The sequence below is a fragment of the Larus michahellis genome, chromosome 3 (genome assembly GCF_964199755.1).
Source record: "Larus michahellis chromosome 3, bLarMic1.1, whole genome shotgun sequence".
Classification (NCBI taxonomy): domain Eukaryota; kingdom Metazoa; phylum Chordata; class Aves; order Charadriiformes; family Laridae; genus Larus; species Larus michahellis.
Window position 1 is genome coordinate 69,816,522 of NC_133898.1, and position 27,216 is coordinate 69,843,737.

A 27,216-nucleotide genomic window follows, 5' to 3' on the forward strand; every position below is an offset into this window, starting at 1 on the left:
TTATATACGTAATGTTCTAATTCATAGAATATCTATGTGAATTTTTAAAGCACTCATATATAATTTATTTTTAAATATTACAGAAATAAACACCTTTGTTCTATATATCTGTTCTAACCCTCTCTTACCATTTGCAAAATTAATACCTTAGTCCTTCAACACCATATGACTAGGCTTCCAGCAACAAACTACTACCTGACCTGTGAAAGACAGAAAGTCACTGTTTATTCTTGTCAGTCCCATGGTCCCACTGCACATGGTAACACCTTCTTTTCCTACAGGTAGAGTTTAATTACCATGAAGCATTGGTTTCACTTACATTATTTAAGTTATTTAATAGCTCATCATCAAAAAAATATATTTTGCAATGACTTTAGAACCGCTATAATTTAGCTGTGTATGTATATGTGTATGTATGTATACAATATAAGGGATGATTCAACAGTATTTCCATGCACATAAACCACAGTTATGACAAAACTCTGTGATTTAGCAGAAGAAACTCACCTCCTTTCCCTAATGACTTACCTGCCTCTGATCCCTCCTCTCCACTAGACAGCGGAGAGGGCAGGAGGGAAAGAGGAATACCCATCTCCTTCAATAGCTGCTTTGCTCTGCTTCCAAACGTGTGGATTATCTGAAAAATTATAGTCAAAGAGCTAACTGCTTTATATTCTTTTAAAAGGGATGTGGGCTATGTGGTTAAAATAGTATAATGTCATGCTGCAATTCAAAATTTGAGTATAAAATAGAAGCTACGTTCTTTCATTGCTTTTCTATCTTGATCTCTGATTTGATCTGTGATCAGCCTGATCTAGTTGAAGATGTCCCTGCTCATCGCAGGGGATGCTGGACTAGATGACCTTTAAAGGTCCCTTCCAACCCAAACTATTCTGTGATTCTATGATTTCTGGGGAAATTACGACCCCAAATAATACATAAAAAGTAACATGCTATTTTAATGCCATTAGGGAAAATTTCCAAAAAGCAAGCCTCCCCACTTGAAGTCCTTCATCAAGATTACTACGGTCTTTGTAACCCACGACTTTTTGAGCAGTATAATAGGGACCTCCTTATCAAAATCAGAATTTCTCTGCTGAGAAAACTACCCACAAAAAAAAGGACAAAAAGTCAGATACGTTCTTATTTTCTGGAATTCCACGGCTCTATTCCTCTGAAAAATGAGAAAGGAAAAATATCCCTCTTAACCGTTCTTATGGTTTCAGTATTTTTATTGACAATTTTATTAGTAGATTTATAGAAAAAACATAACATATAATTTTCTGGGATTTTCCCCAACCGTTTGCCTGGTTGTTAAAGCTGCTGCTTAGTGTCTCCACTTTCCCACACTATCTGCCTTTCCACACGTCTTACCAGGCTGGGCTCAGCATCACGCTTCCAGTCTGTTCACTAGCACAGACACCACCCTGTACTCCGACTTTGCACCGCTGCACGGTGCAGGCATGCCCAGTTCTTCCAGGAGGTAGCCTTTCCTGACAAAATGTAATTCCAAGGGGAAAAACCAAGGCAAAACAAAATGGCATTCTGGGCTGACAGCAAACCCAGACAGAAAAAAAGTATCTATTAGAGAGCAGTTGAAAATAAAGGTGTATATATATAGAACACACAGATAAGTGATTTTCTGCATCTTACTGTTGCCTTTAACATAATATACTAGTAAGCAGATGAAACGCTATTCTTGCTTCTCTTTTTTAAAGAAGCCTTTAGCAAAGTTCTTTTGTACTTGCCAGACTACACACCCTCCCTCTGTCTTTCCTCGGGCATAATAGGAAAAAAAAAAAACAAAAAAAGATGTATAATTGGGTGTTCAGTGCTATGTCTTCCTATGTTCTCGAAGAATTACAGAGTGTTCCTTCTGGTGATTTAACCCCATGACCTTATACTAAGCTGAGAAGACATTCTGAGGCATTATCATGGAGTTTTAAACACAATGATGCTTACACTCCAACTTAACTGCTGTACAGGTAGGGGAAAATGCATTGATCCCTTTGATTTGAGAGTGCATATATCAATGGTGGGTTTTGCCTAATGTGTACTGGTAGTTTAAATGAGCAGCAATTACTAATTTAGTCAATTCTACTATTATTCTGGATCAAAATGGATGCACATCATTAGTGTAACTGCGTGTCAGAAATCATGCTCTGGTCACTAAACGAAGGTGGAGAAGGGCTGAGTTTGCTTTCTCCCACATGTACCTCCTTCACTCTTGATTCCATCTATACTTATGTTTTTCTTATAGAAAAAATATTTTCTCTGCCAAGAAATGAATGCAACTGAACATATGCAGAAAATATGCAAAGACACAGGGAAAAGACCTAGAGAGCCCACAGCTACTCCACCTTCAAATAGATAATTGCAATTACTGCTGTCTGTTGCAGAGAAACTATTTTATACTAATAAGAGAAAAATCAAAAGGAAGAGAGATGCCACATCTTAGTGGTCAGATGCCACACCTTAGATGCCACACCGGAGTGGCTTCTTGGACCAGTCAGAAGAGGACAACAGTAGCTGATGTAGTATTCAGGTTGCTTTACCTGAATAAATTTGCTTTGTTACTCATTCCCTGCCCTTATCCCTTTTGAAGCAAGAGAGCAATACTCACCAGTGACATCAAACAATGCTGTTACAGAAACGAGATATACAGCTGTTTTCCACCAATTTACTGCTAGACCCACGAACTCCAAAGGACAGAGGCTGAAGGGGAAGAGCAAAAGGACTGGAGCGGGAAGGGGATGCATTTGCTTCTGTAATTTTGCCCTCGGCTCTCAAACCCCTGTCTATTTAAAAAAGAATAGCTTATTTCACCTGTGTTAGGAGCTTTCCATCTACTAAGGACATTGATTAGAATTGCTTTTGATTGGTTTCCTGGAGCTAATTTTATTTTATACTGTTTATAGTTATGGGAACACCACTAAAAATTAGACTAGCTTCTTATCAATCTAGCTTTGAATGACTTTCCTGAAGTTTATCAGTTCAGCAAATAAATGAAATTCTCTTAGCATAAATTATAACCTCATAGAATTGTACAAATTACCTCAGTTCATTAGCAGGCCAAGGAGCTAATAGATATTTACTAGTTTTGACATTTCATCTTACAGGCAGAACATAGCTCAGCATCTATTGGATACAAAGTGAAACAATAATACATTTACATTTTGATGTAATTATTTTCTCCTCAAATACACTTTTTCTTGCATCCATTGAATAATAAAACCAGCAGTCTTTCTGTTATTTATTCAGCAATGTTCTACAAATGATCTAAAAACTTAATTATTAGTGAAGAGTTGGAAGTCTGTTAGGATGACATTGATAATCCAAAGATTTAAAAAATAAGGATGAATATTTTTATTTCAGAATCTTTCAGTAGAATATATGTTGCTATATACATGTGCCACTTTGTAATGATGAACTTACAGAATAGTAAGCCTGAAAGTTGAATTCACTACAGTTATTTGGAAAGTTTTTTTTCCCTAAAAATTAGGTTTTCAGTTAGGTCCTTTCCAACAAACCCTTGCCACTTTTACAGGAGTTAGGTGAATAGGTGAGGCTTTTCCCATTTTTCGCTCAGCTGGGAACTTAGGCACTGCTTCTCCATTACCACAGTCTGATTCTAAAGCTACTTTAATTCTTAATGCCTTAATCACTTGTGCTTATTAAATTATTTAAAATGTGCTCTGAACAACAAAGAAAAGAAGGATCTTCCTTTGCAGCTGATGAAGCAAAGGAAAGTTCTGGTTTCACAGAATGTAAAGGGTTGAATGGGCAGCTGAGGAAAGTTTTGTTTTATGCCTTTTGCCTTATTTTTCTAGTCACAGAAGCAGGTAATAAAAAATGGGTGAAGTAGTAGCAGCAGAGTTACCATCTCGTTATAAATTTCGTCCCAAAAGGAAATAATTATTTTTCATGGTTCTGTTCATTCATAATGTCTCACAATCATCTTCATATTCAGTAATTCTTGTGCCTTGAGATGTAGGTTACAAAAATGAGGCTACTGCTCCAGTGTCGTCACAGCACCACATGACCTAAAGGTTGCATAGGGAATCTCCATCGTTACGACCACGTTAATCTCTACAGTTACCACCTCATGAAAAGCTATAAAACAGGCAGCAGGTAGAAAAATCATAAGGGAGGAATCCAAAGCCTTTTCTTTGGTACCAAGTATGTGAGCTACCAAACAGTCACGTCTAGCAGGGGATAAATGTAAATATGAAAAGAAAGGGTCAGTGACCACATAGGGGTGGTACATGGGCATGGCCGGCAGACCGGTGATTGTGTCAACCCTTTGAAAAACCTGTTTTCCACAGGGTTGGAAAGCAGTGTCTGTACATTAACAGTTGCTAACTAGGGGAAGGATATACTCCATCTTACCTGCCAAAAATGTTCTTTAATGAGACTAAGCACAGAGATGGCACCATTCAACCAACAAGAAGTACCAGCGTTCACAGAGAACGTCCCACACTACCACACAGAACACAGGGGTCTAGGGGTGGGTTTCTGGTCACTCTCCTTTTTATATTCTTCCCTTCTGCTCACGGGCTAGTTTCTCTCCTAAAAGAATTGCTTTAGCAAGGTTATGAAGTATAAAGCGTTCTTCAAGAAAAAATGAAAAACAAGCCTACAATATTAAGATGTGTCTGTCTGAGCAATTCAATAGTTAAAAAGGCTATTAACTTTGCGACCAAAAGATAATTTGGAAGAAACGGTACAACTATGAAGTGAGCATAACCACAGAAGACCACAGAACAGCTTTAAAAAAAAAAACCAACTTAAATGACTTCACCAAAATAAAAAGCCAACTTTTTTCCACTCATCCAAAGATCCTTTTTGATATATTTATTTTGTAATATTTTATTACATTGCCAAGTTTAAAGAATATTTTGTTTCATGAATATAGGGACAAAGCTTCTTGATTCCTGTGCGTTTTTTCTACTAAATACTCAACAGAGACCTCAAAGGAAACACTGGAACCTACCAGAATTCTCAGAAGTGACAAATAACATGCAAACGGCGGAGTTTATGTTATTTGAATAACCTCCCAAAACTAGACACCAAACAAGTCTTGAAAAGTATTTGAATTTTATGTATATACAACTACTTAGGTGCGATAAATATATTAAAATTTGTGATTTTGTGATTTGTGACCCTTTTTTTCCTTAGTAGGAAGGCAACAACACTAAATCAGCAATACATTATTACTACACATTATAGAAATTATCAAGGGTGAAATCAAATTTATTGCAGCTGTAACACTTCCAGAAGAGAACAGGAATCTGGTTCTGTGCCAAAGAACACATTTTGGGCAGTTGATCACATGATCTTTGAAATAACTAAATTAATTTTGTTGTAAAAATAAAAACTAAACCTCCCTAAATATCAAAACCGAAGAGTACAAAAGTGATTTCCAGATTGAGAAAAAGGCTTTCTTTAATTTCTTTAACAGCTGCCATGGCATCTAGCTTTCTAACATGAAATGCAAATATAGTTTCTATCAAGTACAACCTGTATTTATTCAAAACAAAGGGATTTAAGTGATGAATACCATAAATATAAAGCCCAATTCAGCTCACAGATGAACGCAGCTTATCAAAAACTGAAATCATCTAGAGTAGTAGGAGATTTCCAGAAAGCAGGAATAGCAGAAAAAAACCCTAGTTTGTCTTCTAATATCCACCCCAAGAATGTCCCAGGTGGGAGATTACAGCCCACATACCAGTTATTCTTATGGGCCCCAATTCAGAAAAGCATACCTATTCAGGAAAGCACTTAATTAAGCACATGCTTATATGCTTTTCTGAATCAGGTCCATGGTACCATAGGAAATGGGTATAACAGACATAAAACGCATGAGTAAAAGTAACTGAGAACTAGCATAAACTTTCAGTTATGTACTTTTGTATTTTTAAGATATGATGCACTGCTTAAAACACAACACAGCTAGGCATACTCAACTCTAAAATGCAGTGTGGCCGAAAGGAGATCTGAGTATAACCATATCCCAGGACCCATTCAGTATCTCACATGCCTAGTCCGCTGCCGAAAGTGTTACAAAAGGTGCAGAGTATTCTTTTTTCACGTTATTTTATTTTCCAGCAGACGGGCAGCTTCAAGTATATTGATATAATGGGGATAAATGGCAGGTGGCCAAAGAGCTGTTGGTCACAGTGGTTTGGAGATACTGATACGTATCTAGTCAAGAGTTAGCAAAAAAAGTGAGCAGGGAAGGAAAGAGCTCTGTACGTGTTAATCGTGCGCAGGAAAGATGACTTCAAGAAGGTCATTCCTTCTTTTTCACTAGCAGCTGTGCGGAGCAAAAATTTTGTATTTTTCCTTCCATTCAATGGTGCTCTCTTCAGAGAAATCTGAAGCTGAAAAAGGTGGTGGCCACCAGCAAGCAAGGTTGCCCAGCGGCTCGTTTGAGCAAAGCAGGAAGCTGACCGAGGGCAGACATGGATCAGATGGATGCAGAACCACTGGCAAGGTCTGAAAAATGCTGAGTTTGGCTATGCTGTCATATCTGCATGTGATTACCAGCCAGCAGGACAACCCTGCGGTCTGCACTGGAGAAAATCAAGCCTAAGAATGGTAATTATGCTTATGTATGGGAATACCAGACCCTGTATTTGGTTTCAAATAACTGTTTTGCTAAAAAAAAGTTACTTTTTTCACCTAGTCCACATTAATTTTCTATCACTTAAAAATAATACTAAGCTGAATGAAAGTACTTAATAGCAGAACCATTCAGAACATTACACTGAGAACCACAAAGTTTAAAAATGCTCCACTGTCCATAAGAGCTTTGATCAAAGAGATAAAGGCTAGACCTGCAATCTCTCTCACTGCAAGATAACTATAATTTTAATATAGGAAAACGAAATTAAAAACTGCAGTTTCATTCCTTGGCAATTTTTATCAACACTAGAAATCAGCAGAAACTTTAGTTAAAGTACCGGCTACTCTGAACTTTGGACTTAAACCAGAAGCTACACAAACCCTGACAACATTACTAATGTATTTTGCAGTCAGCCAATCTGTCTAAATGCAGAGGTTTTTGTATAATTCAATTACAGAGTTATTAAATGTAATTCTGTGAAATAATCCTGAAAGTTAAAATAGCCAGGCTAATGAGAGGTCATTTTCTACTTACACTTACTAAAACATAACATCATGCAGTGAAACCAAAGGAATAGCCTTTGAATAGGCAGCATTCGTGAACTGAGAACCTGTTGGTGAACCCAACCCTACGTAATGGAAAGGTGTGTAGAACCTGAGCATACTGACAGGGCTGCAGGGGTATTTCAGGGAGGGAAGGAAGGTTCTTTTCAAGCCACAGCAACATGACAAATAAGTAGGAGAGAAATAGCAGAGGGCAGCAAATTGTGCATACCAACTAATGCACTGCTATCATAGACTGACTTAACAGTTTCCGAAGGCTTTGCTTTTCATCGTGTGACAATCACTGAAGGATCTTTAAAGCATTGCATATGAAATCACAAACCCATGCAATCATGCAGTGGTTTCTTTACTGTGTGCTTTTATTATGCCGAATAAGGATGCAGGAGTTACTCTTCTTTGAGTATGAAAATCGAATACTCTGTCAGGGGTTGTTTCTCTCCGCAACACTCAAAACCCATTACCTCCTATACCCATACTAATTACAAATACTCTGTAGAAGCTGGGTTGGATTTTATTTTTTCTACATGATTCTCTATAACTCATTCTTTGTATCAGTTTCTCTTATAGCCAATATACATACATAATGGGAATTTAGAGATAGGTGGTGGGCACACCCTCACCACCCCATTATAAATTGAACAAATGTGATCAAATCTCCAAAAATTCACCAGATTTTCTCTCATCCTTAGACTAAATTTGCTCAAATGATAAGCATTTCCAGTACGAAGTACAAAACACCAGTACCTAAAGTGCATACACCAGTTATTCCCACTGCATAATACAGTGGAAGGTCTGTAGGGTTTGTTTTGGTTACCATATATTTTGTTTCTTTGTTTACTGCTGTTTGGGAGCCAAGAATATTCTGCTAAATTAGCAGATGTCTACTGGCTTATCAAAATTCAATATTTAAAATATTAGCATATTTCATTATTTAAACAGTGACTTTTTTTGCTGGAGATGTAACAGGTGTTTAACCTGATTCATAAAAAGAAATCTTAAAATCATTTCCACTAAATTTTATACAATAAAATATTTACAGTGACAGCAAGCGTGAAAAATGTATTTCTTCATACAATAAGTGTAGTTTTTAATCCTCAAGCCAGCTCTTCCCTTACATAAAAGCAAACAATGTTAAATTACATGTAGATGGAATAGATGACTCCAAGAAAGGGCAGGATCCGCTGTAAAACTGTGGTGGTCCTAATTTTAATCTATGATTTCTTTCCTTTAAAGAGAGTTTGCAAATTACCAAAGTCCCAGGGAAGCAATAACTCTTAAGCCAAAAAGCAATACTGGTCTTAGGCACTCAGTCCTCCATTCAATATATATAGTAATAACATTTTAATGCAGATGACTACAACTATTCAAAGGAGTCTAGTGTAATATGAATGGTGGAAATCTTTAACTGATGGTAGAAAAATGTATATATTTCTTTTTAAAAACACACAGTCATGTCAAATTGTATATATTGCATAGCAAGTAGGATAGTTTTAAATTCTATAAGTTTAATGATTTAAAAAGTACAATACTGTCTCAGGCAGTGTAAAATAGTTCATAATATATGGCCAATTATATACGTAATGACGACCACTGTTGTCACAACTAGAAGACCTCTGCTAGCATAACAGCACTTATGCTTCTCACTTAATACGTATTTCCTCCTAACTATAAACTTTCAGTTTGCTCATACTCAATACATGTAAAGACTTAGTCATTTCTCTATAATTTTAAAAAGAGGGGACTGTACACTTGAATAAAATCTCAGTCTTTAGAGTATTTAAATGTCAAAATTCAAGGACTTGATTCTTTATGAGGGCAGAAAATGGATGTCATGATCTACTGGAATTATACTATAAATCTCTTGGTAGTAAGACAGATGTTGGATGTTTTTCAAAATGTACTGACTGGAGACAGGATCCAGGATATGCAGGCGTACAATGAGACTACTAATGAACCTTAGACTGCTATTCATCATAAACTAGATTCTGGAAAAATTTTTTGCCTTCTCCCAAAAGATTTACTCAAATATATTTCAAGCAAAGTGAGCTTGTACTGAATGAAGGGGAAAAAAAAAAAAAAAAAAAAAAAAGAGAAAGACACAACATCCCCAACAGCCTAAATGCATTACTAAAGAAATTCAATTTTTTTCTTCTACGTACATGACTTTATTCTATTCTTTTAAGGTAGATGGGGATAGAAAGACAGTTGGCTGGAGCAGAGACAGTATTTCCCACACTTTCTTATTATATCACCTACAACAGAACCCTTTAATACTAGTTGTGCCACAGTGATTTACATTTCCCTGCACCAAAAAGGCACGTCTGCTTTATTACATGTCACTTGTACAGGTACTGGCTACAGCAAGCACAGCAGTTATCTCTCGTGTTCTAGTACACTCTGACATTAAAATAACGTCTAAGTAATAGCTTCCTTCAAGCAATTAAGAGAAGTACAAGAAGCACAAAAAAGCTGAAAGATGGTTGCAAACCCACACAGCACCTATCCAGTTATGTGTCCTTTCAGTGGAAAACAGTGCCAAACACTACACACGGTACAATACCTTTATTACACTTTTAGTATTCACTTTTTATTAATGCAGAATAGTCTTGTCAACTCCCGAAATGAGAGAATGATTTATTCCATTTTCTTTCCATTTGGAAGGCAGCTACAGTTTCTCTTTATTTCTAAGATGAATCTTTTCCCCATTTCTCTCCTTTAATTTGACATCATTAGGTTTATGACTTACAGGGCATTATAACCTCACAGTATGTATGATATGATGTCAAACGGGAAGCCTTGGGAATGAAGCCAAGTTCCAGTGGAGCTCATGGATGTCAAACTCACAAGCATACCTTAGTTTGGCCTTGGGTAATTCACTCATTGGGTTCCCCTAATTTAAATGGAGGCATTTTTGTCTGGGAAAGCAGAAAAGTCGCACGTGAAAACTTACCAAGTGACGTTAACATTTATAGATAAGAAGACAGCTTAGTCTTTTCCCCCAGGTGGACTGAGCTTACTGTAGACCAAGAAATGGAAGATAACAGCAGAAACATGCTTCTGGTCTTCACTTAAGAGTAACCTCTTTAGTAGCCAAATGCAAAGGCCTCATCTCTGTAGCAGTAGTCATAACAGAGACAAGATTACTGCAGAGATCTTCATCAACATCATAAAAAAATCTTATTATTACAGACAGATTTACACACAAACCTTTGCTGCCTGCTTCGTACTGTGGCATCTCCTAAAGACCATTTTCCAAACACGAATTTCAAGGGAAACCATTTACACTCCACTGAGAGAGAACAGTCTTATAAACTACAAGGAAGGATAGAAAAAACAAAACAAAACCAAACCCAAACCAACTAAAATGAAGCAGCTGGAGGTATTCCCTGCACAATCTAATATGTCTGTGCCCCTAACGAGCTTCAAGACTTTTATAATGGTCTGATTGTCTGAAATAATTTTTGTTAATATTAAGCTCAAAAGCCACCACTGAGCAGCAGCAGAATAGCAGGGACTGATTCTACCATTCTCTCCCAGCAACCAGTAGCAAAGGATGGCTGAATACTGGGAGCAGACCAGGTTAGCTCCAAACATCAGGGGATGTTGCATGAGCCATTTTTCAAGTAGAAATCATAGAATCACAGAATGTGTTGGGTTGGAAGGGACCTTTAAACATCATCTAATCCAACCCCCCTGCAGTAAGCAGGGACTTCTTCAACTAGATCAGGTTGCTCAGAGCCTCATCAGGCCTGGCCTTCAATGTCTCCAGGGACGGGGCCTCCACCACCTCTCTGGGTAACCTGTTCCAGTGTTTCACCACCCTCACTGTAAAGAACTTCTTCCTCATGTCCAATCTAAACCTACCCTGCTCTAGTTTAAAACCATTGCCCCTTGTCCTATCAGTCATGGCACTTTGATGTTTTGTTACTGCAGCGGCACTGAAAAGTATAAAACATGAGAAGTTAACAGAGCGGCTTAGCGAAACCAACAAAGAGCTGTGTCTGAACATTTTGACTGTATTATTCACCCCAGAAGGCAGCCATGCTGCATCTCACATTTCTACGTTATTGTAGATACCTGGTCAAAGTATCCTCACAATCGTCATTTACACATTTGGTTACTCTTTTCCCCCATGGATGCTATTTTCCATCTTTTGCCTCTTTCAGCATTAAAAATTGGCAAGAAAATCACACATAATCTACATGTTTCTGTGCATACTCTCTATCAAAAATTTCCTCAGTGAAAATGTAAATCTTTCAAAAGAACTAAGCAAAGTATTAAAGATGGTACGGTTTTATTTATATGCTAAATAAAACAGAGAAAAGGGTTCACCTTTCACCTATGTAACTTAACCATGTTCTATGCCTCAATGTAATTAATGAAGAAACAACATTGTGTCTTAACAGTACAGCGTATAGAATATTTGTCATACACCAATGGGGTATGGACAACACTTTACACACCTCCTGTGTGTTGAGAAAGATACTCCACATGAAACTGTCAATGCTAGCATCATTCTTCTGCACTTCAGACATTGTTTCTGATCTATCTACTGCAATCCTGCTCTTTAGAGGAACTAACATGTGCCGTTGCTACCAGAGCCGTGCTACAAAAGAGAAGGTGAGAAAAAGTCACAGAAATTCAAAGCTGTCACAGTATTTCAGTAAACAACCTTGTAAACAACCCCATGTTAGCTAAGAGCTACAGAACAGCCTTGCCTAGTAAGAATTTTAATATTACCGTGCTTAAACAGTGATGTCTCCAGTTAAATCCTCCCAGTTGAAGGGGCCAGGTAACTAGTGCTGCATGGATGTAGAAAGGAAACCATGCAAACCATGCACAGCCAAAACTCACAAACTGAGTCTCTTCATTTGAACAACAGCTTAAAATATTACGCATGAAGAAAAACAAACTTTACTGTATTTTCTCCCTCTCACTACCTAGGGAATGGTTCATTTGGAAGAAGACAAAGTCTGCAGAAAGAACACTGGCTACTACTAATGGCAATAAAGTTTCAAACTCCAAAAAGGGAAATGTCCATTTCCATAGAATAATAAAGGGGAGATTTCCAGTGGGGTTTATCAGCTGTGTTGGTTTTTTTCTTTCTTTTTTTTTTCCCTTTTTGCTGAGTTTTATGGTGTACTCATTATACACAATGTTTTTAAAAATACACCCTCGATTGTCAATGTTGATATTTTCTCTAATCTTTTTCTAAAACTATGCTCGCAGCGAGTATAATGTTTGAGCACTGAGAAGCACTCATCTGAAAATTTCAGACGTTTTGAAATACTGCATCGTCCCTGGTTAGACGCTGCATCCCGTATTCACCAAGGGCCTCAAGAGTGTCCCTTGAGACTGCTGGAAATCGGAGGAGGACAGCTAGTAGGTCAGCTCCTGCTCTTACGACATGCCAGATGGGTTTCTGTAGCTGGTGGTTTTAAAGCAACCACGCTCCAGCCCTTTTACAACCAGCTGGCATCCTTCGTCTTCAATGCCCGTCACGTCAAGTGAACCCAGACAGCAAAGAATAAAGCACTGCCCCTGCGATAATTATAGTTATTCATTAGCTCCCCACTCTTACAGGAAAACTGGGTGAATTTTGCAGCACAATTTGCAGACCCACAATCACGCCATATCTGCAGCACTGACCGAGTATTATTGCAAGATCAGTTATAAATGGAAGTAGATTTAGACATAAGATTTTACAGAGATCTTTTTGATGCACAGTAGGCTTTTCATCAACATGAAAAATTCATTCATCCATGAAAGAATATGTAGTACAAGCTCACCCACCATTATAGTCTGCTTTTTATCATTATGTATTTTACCATGTAAACCTTGTCAAGATTTCCTTGTCTGACAAAATATACAATTTCCCATACACCACAGAAGATGAAAAGTAGCAATTAGTACAATCTAAACACACCTCTTTTTCCTCCTGTCTTTTTTAAGTGCTCACATAAGCTCTTTGCATAGTAGCTCTGCTTGACACCCTACTGATAGACTTTCAACAACTGGTCAATTTTACAGCTGCCTGACGCAGAAATAATTATGTTTGGATCACGCTCTAAATATGTATTCAAATTTTGTAGACCTAAAAAAGAATCATCAACCAGTTAACTATAGCTGCATGGCTACTGAATGCGTAAACCACCAATATTCTAAATAATTCAAAGTCCTCTTTTTTCAGGCATTTAGATAAAAATATAAAGCAGGTCTGTAGACTTTCCAAATCTATCAACTGCAGACGAGTAAGTCACTTCTTCAAACCTTATTATATTTGGCAGGATGACCTGTTAGGCAATTATTCAGAGTCTTACTTATCACAGCTCAACACCAGAACTTTCAACAGAGCTCTTTATAAGGTTAATGTCCAAAACAGAAGACATCCAACAGCATCAGAAAAGCAGCTGAAGTGTACTACTATTACTGTAATACATCTGCTACCATAGGCATATCCTAAAATACAGTTTAAGTTAGAACTTAGAGATTTTCAGTAAATAGTTCAGGGTAAGACTCTCAAAATGTTAGCTAAATCTACCCTGTTCAAATTAAAATTACACATAATTTCAACCTGGAAAGTTCAGGCCAATGTTGACTCTTAAGGGAAATCTTATCAGTCTGTGTTTGCTTTTGTGAAAATTACGTTCTATTGAACTCTAGTACTAACAAGAAAGAACAGAACAGTTTATGAACGATCAACCAGTGACACATCACATAACTGCTCTTGGTCCTACAAAGACTATTTCTTCTTCTGCCGATTTTATTTTGCAGTTATCTCCAGATTAAATTTAGCATCTTGCAAGAAAAGTGGAAAAAATTCCTTCAATTAATTAAACTCTGGATTCCTTGACTTAAAAGCAAGTCATGGGTGAAATTCAGTAGGGTGTCAACTCCTTGAAAGCCTATGATTTTCTCTTGTGATGCCCTGAAGAGTATGGTTTAAATTGTCATTTACTACATTTATTAATAAACATAAGAATGCATTCCATTTGAAATAATAAACAGATGATATGAGGCCCCTTGCACCTTCAAAGCTATGGGAAATGCAGATAAAATTAGTTTCATTTTTATGAATCTTCTAGATATAGGTGACACATTACAGACGCTAGAAGTTATTTCTTACTTTTACAATGAAGTACTAAAAAAACATGAAAACTCACTATCAGAACTACTTAACTTGGCCAACGCATTTGAGAACATGACAGACAAGGAGCGAGATAACAGACTAAAGAGCAGGATGTCTGGATGTTTGTAGCCCATCAAAGCTCTAGCACCACTACAAGAACCACTGCAACTACACAGAAGAGAATGTATGGAGAAAGAAATAAACACATACAGCTCTTAAGATTATTTAACGTAAACTGAATATGTGAATGTGCTAATGACTGGCACTCGAGATTATAGATACGTAATGGAAGATGATAGCCAGTAGCTCAATGTATGACTCGGTGTACAAGAAACTGATTAAATGTATATAAAGGTAAAGTATGGTTGGATTCAAGCTCCTGGACAGTTAGACATAAACGAACTGACAGCACACAGCGTTCCCTCTTGCTATCTGCTGTACTTCCCTGAGAAGAGAAACTCCTGCGTCCAATGCAGTGAAGACTGAGCGAATCTGGTTCCTGAAATCAGTGAGATTAAATGCACCCTGGAATGGCCCATGGCGACTAACAGGTAAGCAGGTGGTGCTCAGATGCCCATAATGGGTCAAGGTCCCTCAAGGCCAATACCTGCCAGCCTGTTTAAATAAATGCAATTAACAGTGGTTGATGTAAAACATAGGATAACAAGAAAACTAATTCCATTAACTATAGAACACATTTCTCCCTCTGATGGCAAAACCCGCTGAAAGGATGGAAATACTCTGCAGATTTCATTGCAGAATTATTTTAATCTCATTGTTTCAAAAATTGTCACACTATTAGGTTTACTTCATATCTAAAATAAAACAAGCTAAAAAGGAGGAGAGGGAATAACAGCCTGAACTGCTGGGAAGCAACATACTGCACTCAAGGTACTGGAAGAATTTTAACAATACAGTAAGAATCTTTCGATGGGGGTAAAAAAGAGCAAGTAGAGATTTTACTAACTGCCTGGGAGCCACTGTGAGGATGACCATTTAGTGAACAAGTTCTTTCCTCCACATAATCCTACCTGGGCTGATAAGTGCACAAATCTGATTTACGTATACTCAGTGAAAAGAATGCCCAAAAACAGTTTAAGCACACGTTACTCGCTGCTGGTTTCTGAACTACAATCACAGTTGGACTTTTTTAAAGGAGGAGTTTCGCATCTACACTGCCGTGTCCAGCAACACGAGGTTCCCAAGCTTTGGGTGTTTACCATGTAAACCTCCAATATGCTCGGGTGCCACCCCAAAGCATCTCAGTACAAAGCCATGAGCAGTCCCACAAGGAAGGTGACTGCATAACAAAATGAATCTTGAAAACCTGGGCTAATTTTTTAACAGCATTGCTAACTGCAACAAGAAAACCATTCTTTTTCATTTCAGAAATGTGCGGTTTGCTTTGACTCCTTCCCTTGTATCCTTTGACTGAATCACATAAGCAAAAATTTCATGTGGCCTAGAACCAAAGACTAAAAATTTAAAGCCAAACACTGTTTCACAGAATCAGGAATGACTAAAGATTTGCACTATAAAAGATATATTTAATAACAGAAATCCCATTAGTCACTGATTTAAGAAAAAAAAAAAGAAAAATACTAAAAAGCAAAAATCAGGATCAGTTAACATTCATTCCTCTATATTTAATCTGTGATTCAGATTTAACACTTCAGCTCCACATTGCCTTATCAAATCATATCATATATGCCTCAAAAATTCTATGTCCAGTGTTTTCCAGACCAGAGCCTGTGAGGGCTGAGGACGGGAGGCAGAGCATTAGGGATCAAAACGCACCTTTCTTCCAGGTCCTCTGTATCAGAGACACTCTCCCAAGTACCTTCCCTGCACCCCATCTGCTCGTTGGATGTAGAGCAAAGAGCACACTGAAAATACAGATGAGAATGCCAACCTGCATACACCTGAGCTTAGCAATGAGTCCAAGCAGGATGCCTGAAGGATTCCAAGGATAAAACCACCACATTTAGTCACTTTGAAATCTGTTTCACAGCAGAGTCTCTTCCTTTTGATGCTACCGAATTCTAACCTCAGCAGGTGTTTTCACAAGGACAAAAGCACACCCCCCACATACTCTCCACTAGCATTAAAAAAGCATGTCAATTGTCACTAGAAAGTAGTATCTTATAAACTTCTTTCAGAATTTGTCAGGAAAGCCAAAGTAAGCACAGTAAAGTATTACATTGGTAATACGTATATAATACCATAATACGTAGGGCCTTGTTACACTGATATCGTTATTCCTGTTAAACGATTAAAAAAATAATTACCATACTGTTGCTATTTACTGTAAAGATTTGTTTTTTCTCATGCATTCCAGTGACAATTCAGAAGATTGTTGAGAGCTCTGTATACAGCTTTTTCTTTCGCTACAGGAAAGCACATTAATCTTTTCAGATTAGAATTTTTGTCAGTCTCAGAAACAGAAAGAAATGTCTTCTCTGCGTATTGCCCAGGTACAGCTCTGTCATCTACTGGTGTCAGCAAAGGAACAGACGTGCGTGAACCAGCAAGTCCTACTGCATTTGAGACTCAGGCTTATTCAAAGGCACCCAGGCAAACCACTAGACTCCTTTTCCCGCTATTTTTTTTCCTCCTTTTTTTTTTGTTTTTGCTTTAGGCAATGCACCTGGAAAATGGGAAAACCTCTTGATTCCACTGAAACACAAAAATTTTACTGTAGGTGTAAGTAAATTTTCTGAAAAAAAACCCTTCAATTTCAGGTACAGGTTCTTAAACACAACAGGACTATAGACCTTTTCACAGTATTTCTCAGCCCTTGTTAGTTGACAAATGACAAACACTCAGCTTATTAGTGGCTCTGTTCAACAACATTCTGGCCTGGTTTTGCCTTAAATATCACGAAACCAGTGTCAGCATGCAGTTAACATAGATACAGAAAGAAAGAGAGAGATATGATAAACTAGGTCTGTTGCCACATTTAAGAAAAGGCTTGTTCAGTCAGCTCTGGTCTTGGCTGAAACAAATTCAATGTCTCACCTAGAAGGTGCCTTTAGAAGAGTAACACTCCAACGCAAAACTCTTGTCTCTCAGCTGCAATGCTGCTCCATGTTTGGGTCGGTGGACCTCCTGGACTAAAGCGTGATGGCTGCTGAAGCCCAAGCGCTGGCACGCTGCAGAGCACGCCACCGCAACAGTACTCTCATCGTTCATCACCTGTTGCTTTCAGGAGCATGGAGGATCAACCAATCTTCAAACAAATTATTTTACTAATTAATAAGTAATAAAATAAGCAACCCAAGTTTTGCATGGTTTCTTCAATGGGATCCTCTGGGATAAGCTGTGCCTTAAGTTATATTATGGCAAAAACTATTTCCATTCACTATAGCCATAACATTTTAACACTTTTAACTTTTCCTGCTGCTAGAGATGTAACCTAATATAAAAGGACAAGGATGTGACTGTGGTTTAATGAGTCTGCATGTGCTCAATGTGTTTAAGACATACTTTATAAAATATGAAATTAGATTCTTCATCCAGTGTCATTTTATTATTTAAAAATGTAACACTTCTCCCTGTCATTCTTCTCTTTTTTAATAGGAGTTGACTTGCAAGTCAACCACTCAGATACTGAGGTAGGGCTCAGAGAAAAGTTACTACAGGGAGAAAAAAGAAACCATGACTGTTATATGATGCTGAACAAATATTAACCATAGCCACAAATCATTCAGAAGTATTTGCTAATAAAATATTTCTGTGCTTTTATTTTGTACTGTATTTCCAAGTCTTTTCCAGAAAAGTATTGAAGCACATGCCTAACGTAAAGCACATGAGAAATCCCATTGATTTCAGTGGGCTTAATCACATCCCTTACGTCCCTCACATTCTTCAGCGCACTGCCACATCTGGACTTTTTACAATAATCAAATGAGAATAAACCAAATACATGTTCAGTGTAATCCATACTTTTCACGTGAAAATATAGACATAGTCATTTAATAGAGAGGAAAGCACCAGGCTTTTAGCCTCACGAAATGAAAAGGCTAGAGAAGATTGGTTCACTATCATATTGTCAAATATTTTATGTGCATTATAAAACTCTGGCCTCTTTTTACTGAAGAAGAAAGTGTTTCTGGATGTGTTAACATCACCTGGACACTGTCAAAATCAGAAACCTAAGCTGATGTACAATCACTGTCCTACAGAAATTATTGTATTTTCATTTTGCATTCACAGATAGGACTGACATGGACATCCTTGGAAATTTTGTGAGTAACTCTAAGTCAAAATAAAATATTAAGATTAAAATTATATCACTTATAAATTTGGCATTTTAAATGCTTGAACAAGTATCATATCTTACAAGCAAAATCCATCTGCAGTGCTTGAAATGTGTCTGTCAGATTCTGATGATTTAACATAAAGAAGTATCATTTATAAGGACAGGCAATATCTTTTATTAGACTGGCTCATATGTTCCAAATCTTACATATACATGCATATATACAAACCTTTTCTTAGGTGAATAAGCCCTTGTTGAAGCTCCAAAGATCTACATTGGCCCAGTTTTCAGGCCCCAAAAAGAAGATTTTGTACCTACAAGGTTTTTCCTTTTTTTTTTTTTCTAGTGGTATTATCTGTTATAACAAAATAGAAGTTGCCTCTGATATTGCTATAGCATCAGAGCTATAACATCACTGTTAATAGAAAATTCCATGCTCCAGGAACCCTGGAGCCATCTGTGCAGAAGGCAGTATCTACCTTGAGGGAGGTTCATGTAGCTTATGGAAGTAGCAATTTTCCCAACTAGCTTTATCCCTATAGTTCCAGTCTGGGGCCTCTCTGGAGCCAGGAATACCAGTCATAGCAAACTATATAGTATCTATGTGTCAGTCCTTGTCAGCACTCCAAGGACGGGATGTGACAACAGAACATATTTCTTTTATTGGTTCCCCTTGTTATTAAACACAACCCATACAACGCCTTTCCATTTAAACCTTTGATACTGACTTAGTAACATCTTCCAGGAGACAGGTGGAGAGCTGAACCAGAGGAGACGTGACAGTGCCGATGACAGGAACGTTTCCATTTGTTTGCCAGCCCTCTTCACACCTCGCCTTGCAAGGTTACAAGCCATCAACGTTATTCTGTCACATCCTCTTGGATATTTTTTTGAAGAGACAGTCTATTTAGCTTTTAAAGAAAAGTGCTTTGAAATCATACTTTTAATTATTTCAGAAAGAAATGCACGTTTCTATTACGTGTATGTCAACAGTGAACATTTGTATCTTTGACCAATGCCAAACTGTATTTCTCCAATCATATGCGATTCATATGAAACACATGAAACATATGAATCAGCTCAGTTTATTCCATGTGTCAAAATACATTATCTGCTTCCGAGTTTTGTCTTATTTGGTCTGTCCCATTTGGTAAATGGGGAAAATAAAACATAGACACAACTACTAATGTCATTTGGAAAAAGCACCTTCAAATTTATCACTGGTGGATTACGGTATAGAAATGACAGAATGCTGAAGCTGTAGAGGGCAAAGTAATAGAAAAACAGCATTTATGTGTTTGCAGAGGTTGTTATGCCATATGTAAAGGTTTACAGCAGGGAGAGAACAACAGGGATGTTTCTACCTCAAACTTGTGGGAATGTGGCAGATTCAGCCCTGTCAATTTTCTATACTTTCAATTAGATTATAGACAATGGATTATGGTGTTACACTTTATTCTTGATCAACTGTAATTCAAGGCGGGTCATAGTTTTAGATCATCTGTGGCAAGCCATCTCTCTGTGCCAATTTCTCTATCTATAGAAAGGGGGTAATAAAATACCTAAGCAACTCTCAAAAAATGCTCTGAAACATACCTTGGAAAAGACATGCTGGCTTTCTTTTACTTCAACTGACTTCAAGTTATGGCGTTTTTCTTCAGTGATTGTTTTTAGTTAAAAGCAAATAGTCACTCATTAAGGCAACTATTTTTTGCTTGCTAAACCCGTAATTTCTTCAGAAGGTGCTCGCTTACTGATACTTAATGTAGTTCACTGATTTCATAACAGTGAAATATTTGCGCATACTGCCAACATTTCATGACCAGCAGCCAGACCAGGCAACTTCCAGAAGTCTCTTTCAACCAGCATCGCCAATTTGACAGGATGAATTGCCTGCAATATTCACACCCCTACAAATACTGATAGCGCAGAGATAAGAACCACAACATGCTACCCCGCAGTACGGAACACTCTTCTAAAGCACGACTGACATTTAAAACCTGGGTAAAAAGAGTTTAAACTGGTTTTCATTTCACTGAAAGGATCTCTGTCCCGAGCCCAGCGCTGGGGGTCCCCGGGGCGAGGGGGGTGCCCAGCCCGGAGTGGGGGCTGCAGGCACCGGGCTGGAGCGACAGGGCAGTACCTGCACCCGAAAACTGATCTGCGAGGGGATCACATCTGACACCTTCACATGTTAAAACAACACAAAAATGGGGGAAACAACACTGTCCGGAAAGGTTGCCAGGTTGCCCAGCTGCAAGTAGGGCATAAATGCAAGTAACAGATATCACAGTCTGTATAATCTGATGAAAAAAAAAAACAAACAAGAAGAACTTACCCAAGGCACAATGGAGATGATTGTCCAAACGTCACAAAAATGAAAAACCTGTTCATTCAGGTTTAGCCTCACATCTGCTAGTGTCCTGTCCTACAGCACTGCAATCTATTGTTTAATTCTAGGTTAAAATGGAGTAATCTAAATATGCACGCTGTTATATAAAAGGGCCAGGGGATGAAATTACACCAGTTTCTAATAAGGCCCTTTGAAACCCTAAACTAGCAAGTTAGCAGCCAAATTATTTTTCGTCTACTAATACAGATTGAACAGCAAATAATGACTAGAAGAAGATAAAGAGTGTAAATCATCTGTAGTTCTCAAACTCCTATGTTTGCTTGCTATAGCAAGGCACAACAGAGGACTATTTAGGTGCTAAACATTTATCATTTTATTAAGCATCTCCAAGACCAGTCTTAAAAAAAAGTTTGCCTCCCAATTGCTAGATTCTTCATAAATACAAGATCCGTAAAGTTTCCTTCTCTCCCATTTCAAAACTAAATAGAAGATTTTTTAACATGCATCTTTTGAAAGAGTATTTCTAGTTAGAATTTAGTAAGAAATCAGCATATTTATTCTGAAGGATAGCAATAATAGTAATAGAAAATCTAGCATGTTCCGTTATATTTCCTACTTTTGTTTTATTTAGTGTAGATAAAATCTATGGCAATCACAGTTATTAAAATTACATTTTTACCTAGCTACATCTGTCCGTGTAAAAACAATTTCTGTGGCTTTAAGTATTCTTCTACTTGATAAATAGCAGCCCGCACATGGTGACAGACATCACACCAGAATATAAAAAGGACCGTTTGGTTATTTTCTTCAACCTGTGAAATACACGTGCTACTATTTTCTTCTGTTTCTTTCAGAATACTCATAAACAAACTTCCTTCCTCTGCACGATGTATTCTGCATCCGAATTGGGAAAGAAAAAGAGAGTCGTGAGCTCTTTAGGACACATACACACACCCCGTCCCCGGAGGGTACCGTACCACTGATGAGCCCCAGCCCGCTCCATGCCGGCATGGAACTCCCTGCAGGAGCTGCAGGAACTCCCTGGATCTCAACCGCACCCGATGGATCCCACCTTCCCCTGTGTCAAGTAGCAACTTGCATTATTTTCTTGCTGATTTTCAAAATATAGCTATTTACTTATGCGGTTGCATGTAAAGCCAGGAAAACCAAAGTGTAATAAACTCCACTCTGATTCCGGCTCTTTTCATCACCGTATAATCTAGATTAAGACTGGATTCCCCCACCTCTGCCACACAAGACTGGGTGAGAAGGCAAAGGAAAACAAGCACGAGAGATTTCTCAGCACGGAGGCTGAGAAAAAGCTCAGCACGGTACAACAAGCAGGCAAGGAGACTGACTGGTAACCAGTTGGTGCATAAGGATTAAAAAAACTGTAGCGGGGCAAGGAATTTACTACAAATAAAAATAAGGAAAATAAATAAATTAGCAACATAATGCAATAAATGGTGTATCTATTACATCTAATCAAGCTGGCATCTCAGAAAACACAGCAGCTGCTCAATTCAGTCAAATGCGATTCTTTAGAGGCTCAGAGAACAGGGGTGCACTTCGATTTCTGAAGCAGCATGTGGTCATGCAGTCACTGCTCTGAAACCAAAGTGGAAGAGTTTATTTCTTGTATGGCAACAGAGATGCTGTGGAACTGCTCATAACTATGATCATATTGGTTTCACCTGGCTGTGATATAGTTTAAGGACAGGAATCATAGAACCAATCATTTCTTATTAGTGTATTTTAAAAGAATATAAGACAGAGTAAACAAAAAACTCGAGTTAGAACAATAGTAGGGATCTCAGTCTTACAGAGAAGACTGTCACAATAAAAACTACACTATAGTCCATCATACTTCATGGGATGACCTACTTGCAGATATTAGCATCATTTCTTTTCTTTTAAAATAAAACTTGAAAACTAACCTTGTTAACTAACCCAAGTAAATGTGCCTGGCCTCCTTTCCCAAGGATGAAAGGCTCTTAGACCACCCAGGGAAATGAATTCAGTAAAGGAATCTCTCTATTCAGAAAACTCCACTGTCCATCAAACACATTCTCCAACAGCAAGCACCTTCTAGCCCATCTCGGTTGCAGAGACAGGCAGACTTTCAAATAACCAAGGACTAGAATATTCAGGGCAAGGTGCCAGCGCAAGTCTGAGCACAGGTCTCGCATTCATGCTTATTCACACAATCTAATACACTCGCAGCAGTGGCTAGATCCTTTGGCTCCTTGAATTTCCATGATCTTATGCACCCAGCTCCCAGAGAGGAATCCTGAAGCCAGAATTAAGTACGTAGGCTCCCTGAACACATCAAGAACCAGAAATCCTGCATGATGAGCATAAATTGCCTAGGGCTAACCAGTGCAAAACACATTAACCACTGCAAAACACCAGGGCAGGACAAGCAGAAGGGCTGTAGGATACACATCTGATACTTTCCTAGAGCTTAAACCACTAAAGCCTCAGCTAGAGAACGCCCCCTTCTACCTGGGATCTCTAGCCCACAGTCCTGCCCTGTAGCTTTTAAAGGAATAAGCCAGAAACACTATCTTATTTTTTAAAACTTGGCTGTGAGAGTAGTTTAACAATGGTATAATACTGAAGAGACTTTTGGAGTGGGGAAATGAAGGTCCAGTATCTGCTCTAAGCAGATGGGCTTCACTCCACTATTCCTTTTCCCAGGACAGTGCCCAACACCTGGGCGAGACCTTAGTCTGGGTACACACCTGGATGACAGGAGTGATGAAAGGGGCCTCTTCCCACCCATTACACTGAAGTTCTGACACCGTTCAGCAAAGAGTAAGAAGAATAAACTCTTGTGTTGCATCTCAGTTTTCTGTGACGCTAACAACAGCGTAAGGACAGCAAATCCTAGGCACAGATTTCACCTCACTTTGTAATCTGCAAGACTGGTTCTCATAAAGCTATGTAGTAACTATGAAAAATACTACAGAAATTAACTACAATAAGGCAGTAAAGTGGCTACTAAAGTATGCATTTATCAGGCATCCAGTGGTGCAAGAACATTTTAACGACTACGAAAACACATTTTTGTACTAAGCTAAACTGGCTCATCTACTTCCTATTAATAACCATACTATGAATACCGCACAGAATAATTGTTTCACAGACTGTGAGAGAAGAACTTATGTTTAATCTTTTATGACCTTTATAAAACTTTATTAAATTATGAAGCCATCTAGCTTTTACATGCTCTAAAGTTTTGGTTGGGAACAGTTTAAATACATAAATACGTGCAGCTGTCCCAAATAGTGCCACCACGGTTACTTAAGACACCGTTAAGGCTTTCCAGTTCTGTACCATTTTAAATCAGCAATAAAACTCTAGTCCAAGATAAAGTCTCCGATAGGAACTATCCAGTCAGGAGCAAAGTACTTCTTATTAAAGTAAATTACTGACATTTTAAAAATACATGCAAGCTCTTCTCAGTTCCTTGCAATTGTGTTACGTACTAAAGTCTCTGCTATAAAAAAAGATATTAAAACTAGTTTACTACATGGATAACCTCTTTCAGCATGTCAGAAATAGAAATATGAAATCCCTTTATTGATCTTTGGTACACTGAGCCCAAGCTGAGTCTCGTGGGGATCATGGTACTCACAAAATCTGCCAGTACTGTGACCACTAGAAATTTAGATGTTAAAAACAAAGCCAATACTTTGGATGGCAAGCACAGCCAACTTTCAATTTGATCGGAGCATGCTGCCTCCTCAGAACTGCAGCTTGGTGGTAAGGAAGTCTGGAGACCACATCCTTAAAGGAAAGGAAAAATTAAAAAGGAAAAAGGAGAAAAAATGTCCACCTTGTTGTTCCCAGCTACTTTATCAGTGACCAGGTGAATCTCTCTGACACAGGACAGGGAGATACATGGACAATTCTCACAGTCCCCTTGAAATCCAAGAGAGTCCTGAAACAACTCATGTATGTCATCTGACACAGTCTGACCATCTGAAATTTCTTGTTTGCATTTTTGTTAACTCCTGCTTTGCTAAAAACTTACAGACTATGGATATACATTTTGATACAATTATTTGAACAAGGCGTACCACTGTGCAAGTTTTTAAGATTTTATTCTTCCAGTGTACCTTAATTCTATCCATCAGCCCTCCAACAATTCTAGTTCTGCAAAATCCTATAGTACTATGATCTTTTACCTTCAATGGGTAAAAAAGAAGATTAAAACCACTTATTTCATGTACGAACTAAGAAAAGTTTTGAATCTAAAAGTTCAGAAGCTTTCCCCAGATCGTGCTATAATTCTCAAATCCTAAGTCAAATCCCTTCACACACAACATGAACAGAGTTGAATTTATTTCATTCCGTTTAGCAACATTTGTACTTACTGACTGTTCACTTAGATCCTGAGAGTCTTCCATGGAGGTTATTCACCTTTCTTTCCCCACAAGCAGAAATTATCTTCCCTTCAATTTACAGCTCAGTAGTCTAAATTAAAGAGAAGAGAGAAAATTAACATGTTATTCCGTGGTCGTCACTTCTCAGGCAAATCTGCAATAAACGAACACCCTAAACTGAGGCTGTGGTTCCACTAAAGTCTGCAGCAAAGTTCCCATTGACTTCTGTGTAGCCCTATTTCATATAAAATGTTTCAACGCCTCCAGTAATATTTTGGGAAGCTATCTAAAACACACCAGCAGAAACAGGAACACATTTAAATAATAACTCTTCCACTCCTGCAAGAAAAAATAGTTGAGAAAACAAACCAATAAAAAAGCTAAAATGTTTAATACGGGCAGCTGTTTAAGTAGACAACAAAAGATAACCCTTGAGAGAACATATTAGAAAGACAATTATGGAACACTGAACAAAACTGCTTAATACACTTTTAATGATAACCTCTTAGTCATTAAGTGCCTGGCAGAAAAAGGGTATTATGCAATTATCAGCATGAAGTCCCCTCTCTAAGGTCCATTAAATTCCTTTAGGATTAAATAAAATACACACAGTGGTTTATAACAAGCAACTCCCTACAAAGTGCCAAACGACAGACATTACCCTAATTATCCACTATGTCTGTGCCTTCTCTCATAGGTGAATCACTCTCATAAAATATTGAGATCTTCAATAAGAAAATTCTATTTTCTAAGAGTTCTGCAGACAATGATTACGGTAACGTTAACTATAAAGCCACACAATTATATTACAATCTCCATTCTCAGAAAAGATCCACTTTGGAGTTATGCAAATTTGCATAATTTAGAACAAAACAAGTGCCGGGGTTATTTCATATATATAATAAGCATAGTAACATTAATCAAAGCTAGTATTACATTCAAAAGAAAAAAAAAAATATGAGTATGCAAGCACATAAATTAAGGAACCCAAACAACCTGGATTTGTTTATCAACACTACCTGGATTTGTTTATCAACAAGGCACCCCAAGAAACCATTACCTGGGAGTATGCCCAATAACATAAACATATTATGCATCTTTGTTTTAATTTTTGACCTGCAAGCACTTATACCTCACGCTACCTCCAACCTGCGTAAACGTAACCATTACTTACCTGAGGTTGAACAATGTGTAGCTCCCTTGGCACTTGCAGAACATTTGAAAGGAACCGGAGCTACAAGCCATTGCACCCACATGTCCCCCATCCAGTGCCTTACGTTGCCCTGTGAATACCTCCTCTCTTAGTCTGAAGTGCTTCTTCCTTGACATACCTCCATTTACTCCCCAAAACGTAACACCCAAAATTTCCTTTGCATTAGGTATTTCCCAGAACATACACACACGCGCTTTTACAGCCCCAGTCTACTTTCTCTCCACCCTCACCTTTATTTCCCCTTTTTCCTGCCACAAGATTACACCCCCCCTGTTTTCCCTCCCTAAGTTTCAAAAAGATTTTCATTTGCATTTCATTAATTTTTGCCATGATGGAAGAGACAGAAGGAAAAGACCAATTGCAAGCAAGTCGCGTTGCATCTATGTCACCTTATCAGAAAGCTAAAAATAATTCCTGATTTTCAAAATGGCTTCAGTTTTGAGCTCAGAGGGATCCAAGACTGTGCCCATGATGCCTTCACCAAAACAGTAACCACCTCCCATGTTTTTTTGGTCAATGTGGAGCACGCACCCTTGTGTTTGTAAAAGTCTTCTTCAGTCTTTGTCCAATGGAGACAAAAGGGGAAAAAAACTGCTTCTTTAAAACACCCACTACAGGCAAATTTCAGAGAGGAGCCTACCAAGAACAATGGGTATTTTGAGAGAAAGCAGCTCT

The 27,216-nt window shown here is 38.0% G+C and overlaps 1 protein-coding gene across 8 annotated transcripts in view; it reads right to left on the reverse strand.

Moving 5' to 3' along the window:
* The window catches only part of EYA4 (EYA transcriptional coactivator and phosphatase 4), a 154,610-nt gene that overhangs the window by 109,892 nt on the left and 17,502 nt on the right, over positions 1-27,216 (reverse strand). For all 8 annotated transcript variants that reach the window (XM_074580679.1, XM_074580681.1, XM_074580685.1 and 5 more), the window contains exon 2: positions 25,320-25,419. In XM_074580679.1, the coding sequence (XP_074436780.1) occupies positions 25,320-25,352 (33 nt within the window). In that variant the 5' untranslated portion in view covers positions 25,353-25,419. The remainder of the gene's footprint in view (positions 1-25,319; positions 25,420-27,216) is intronic.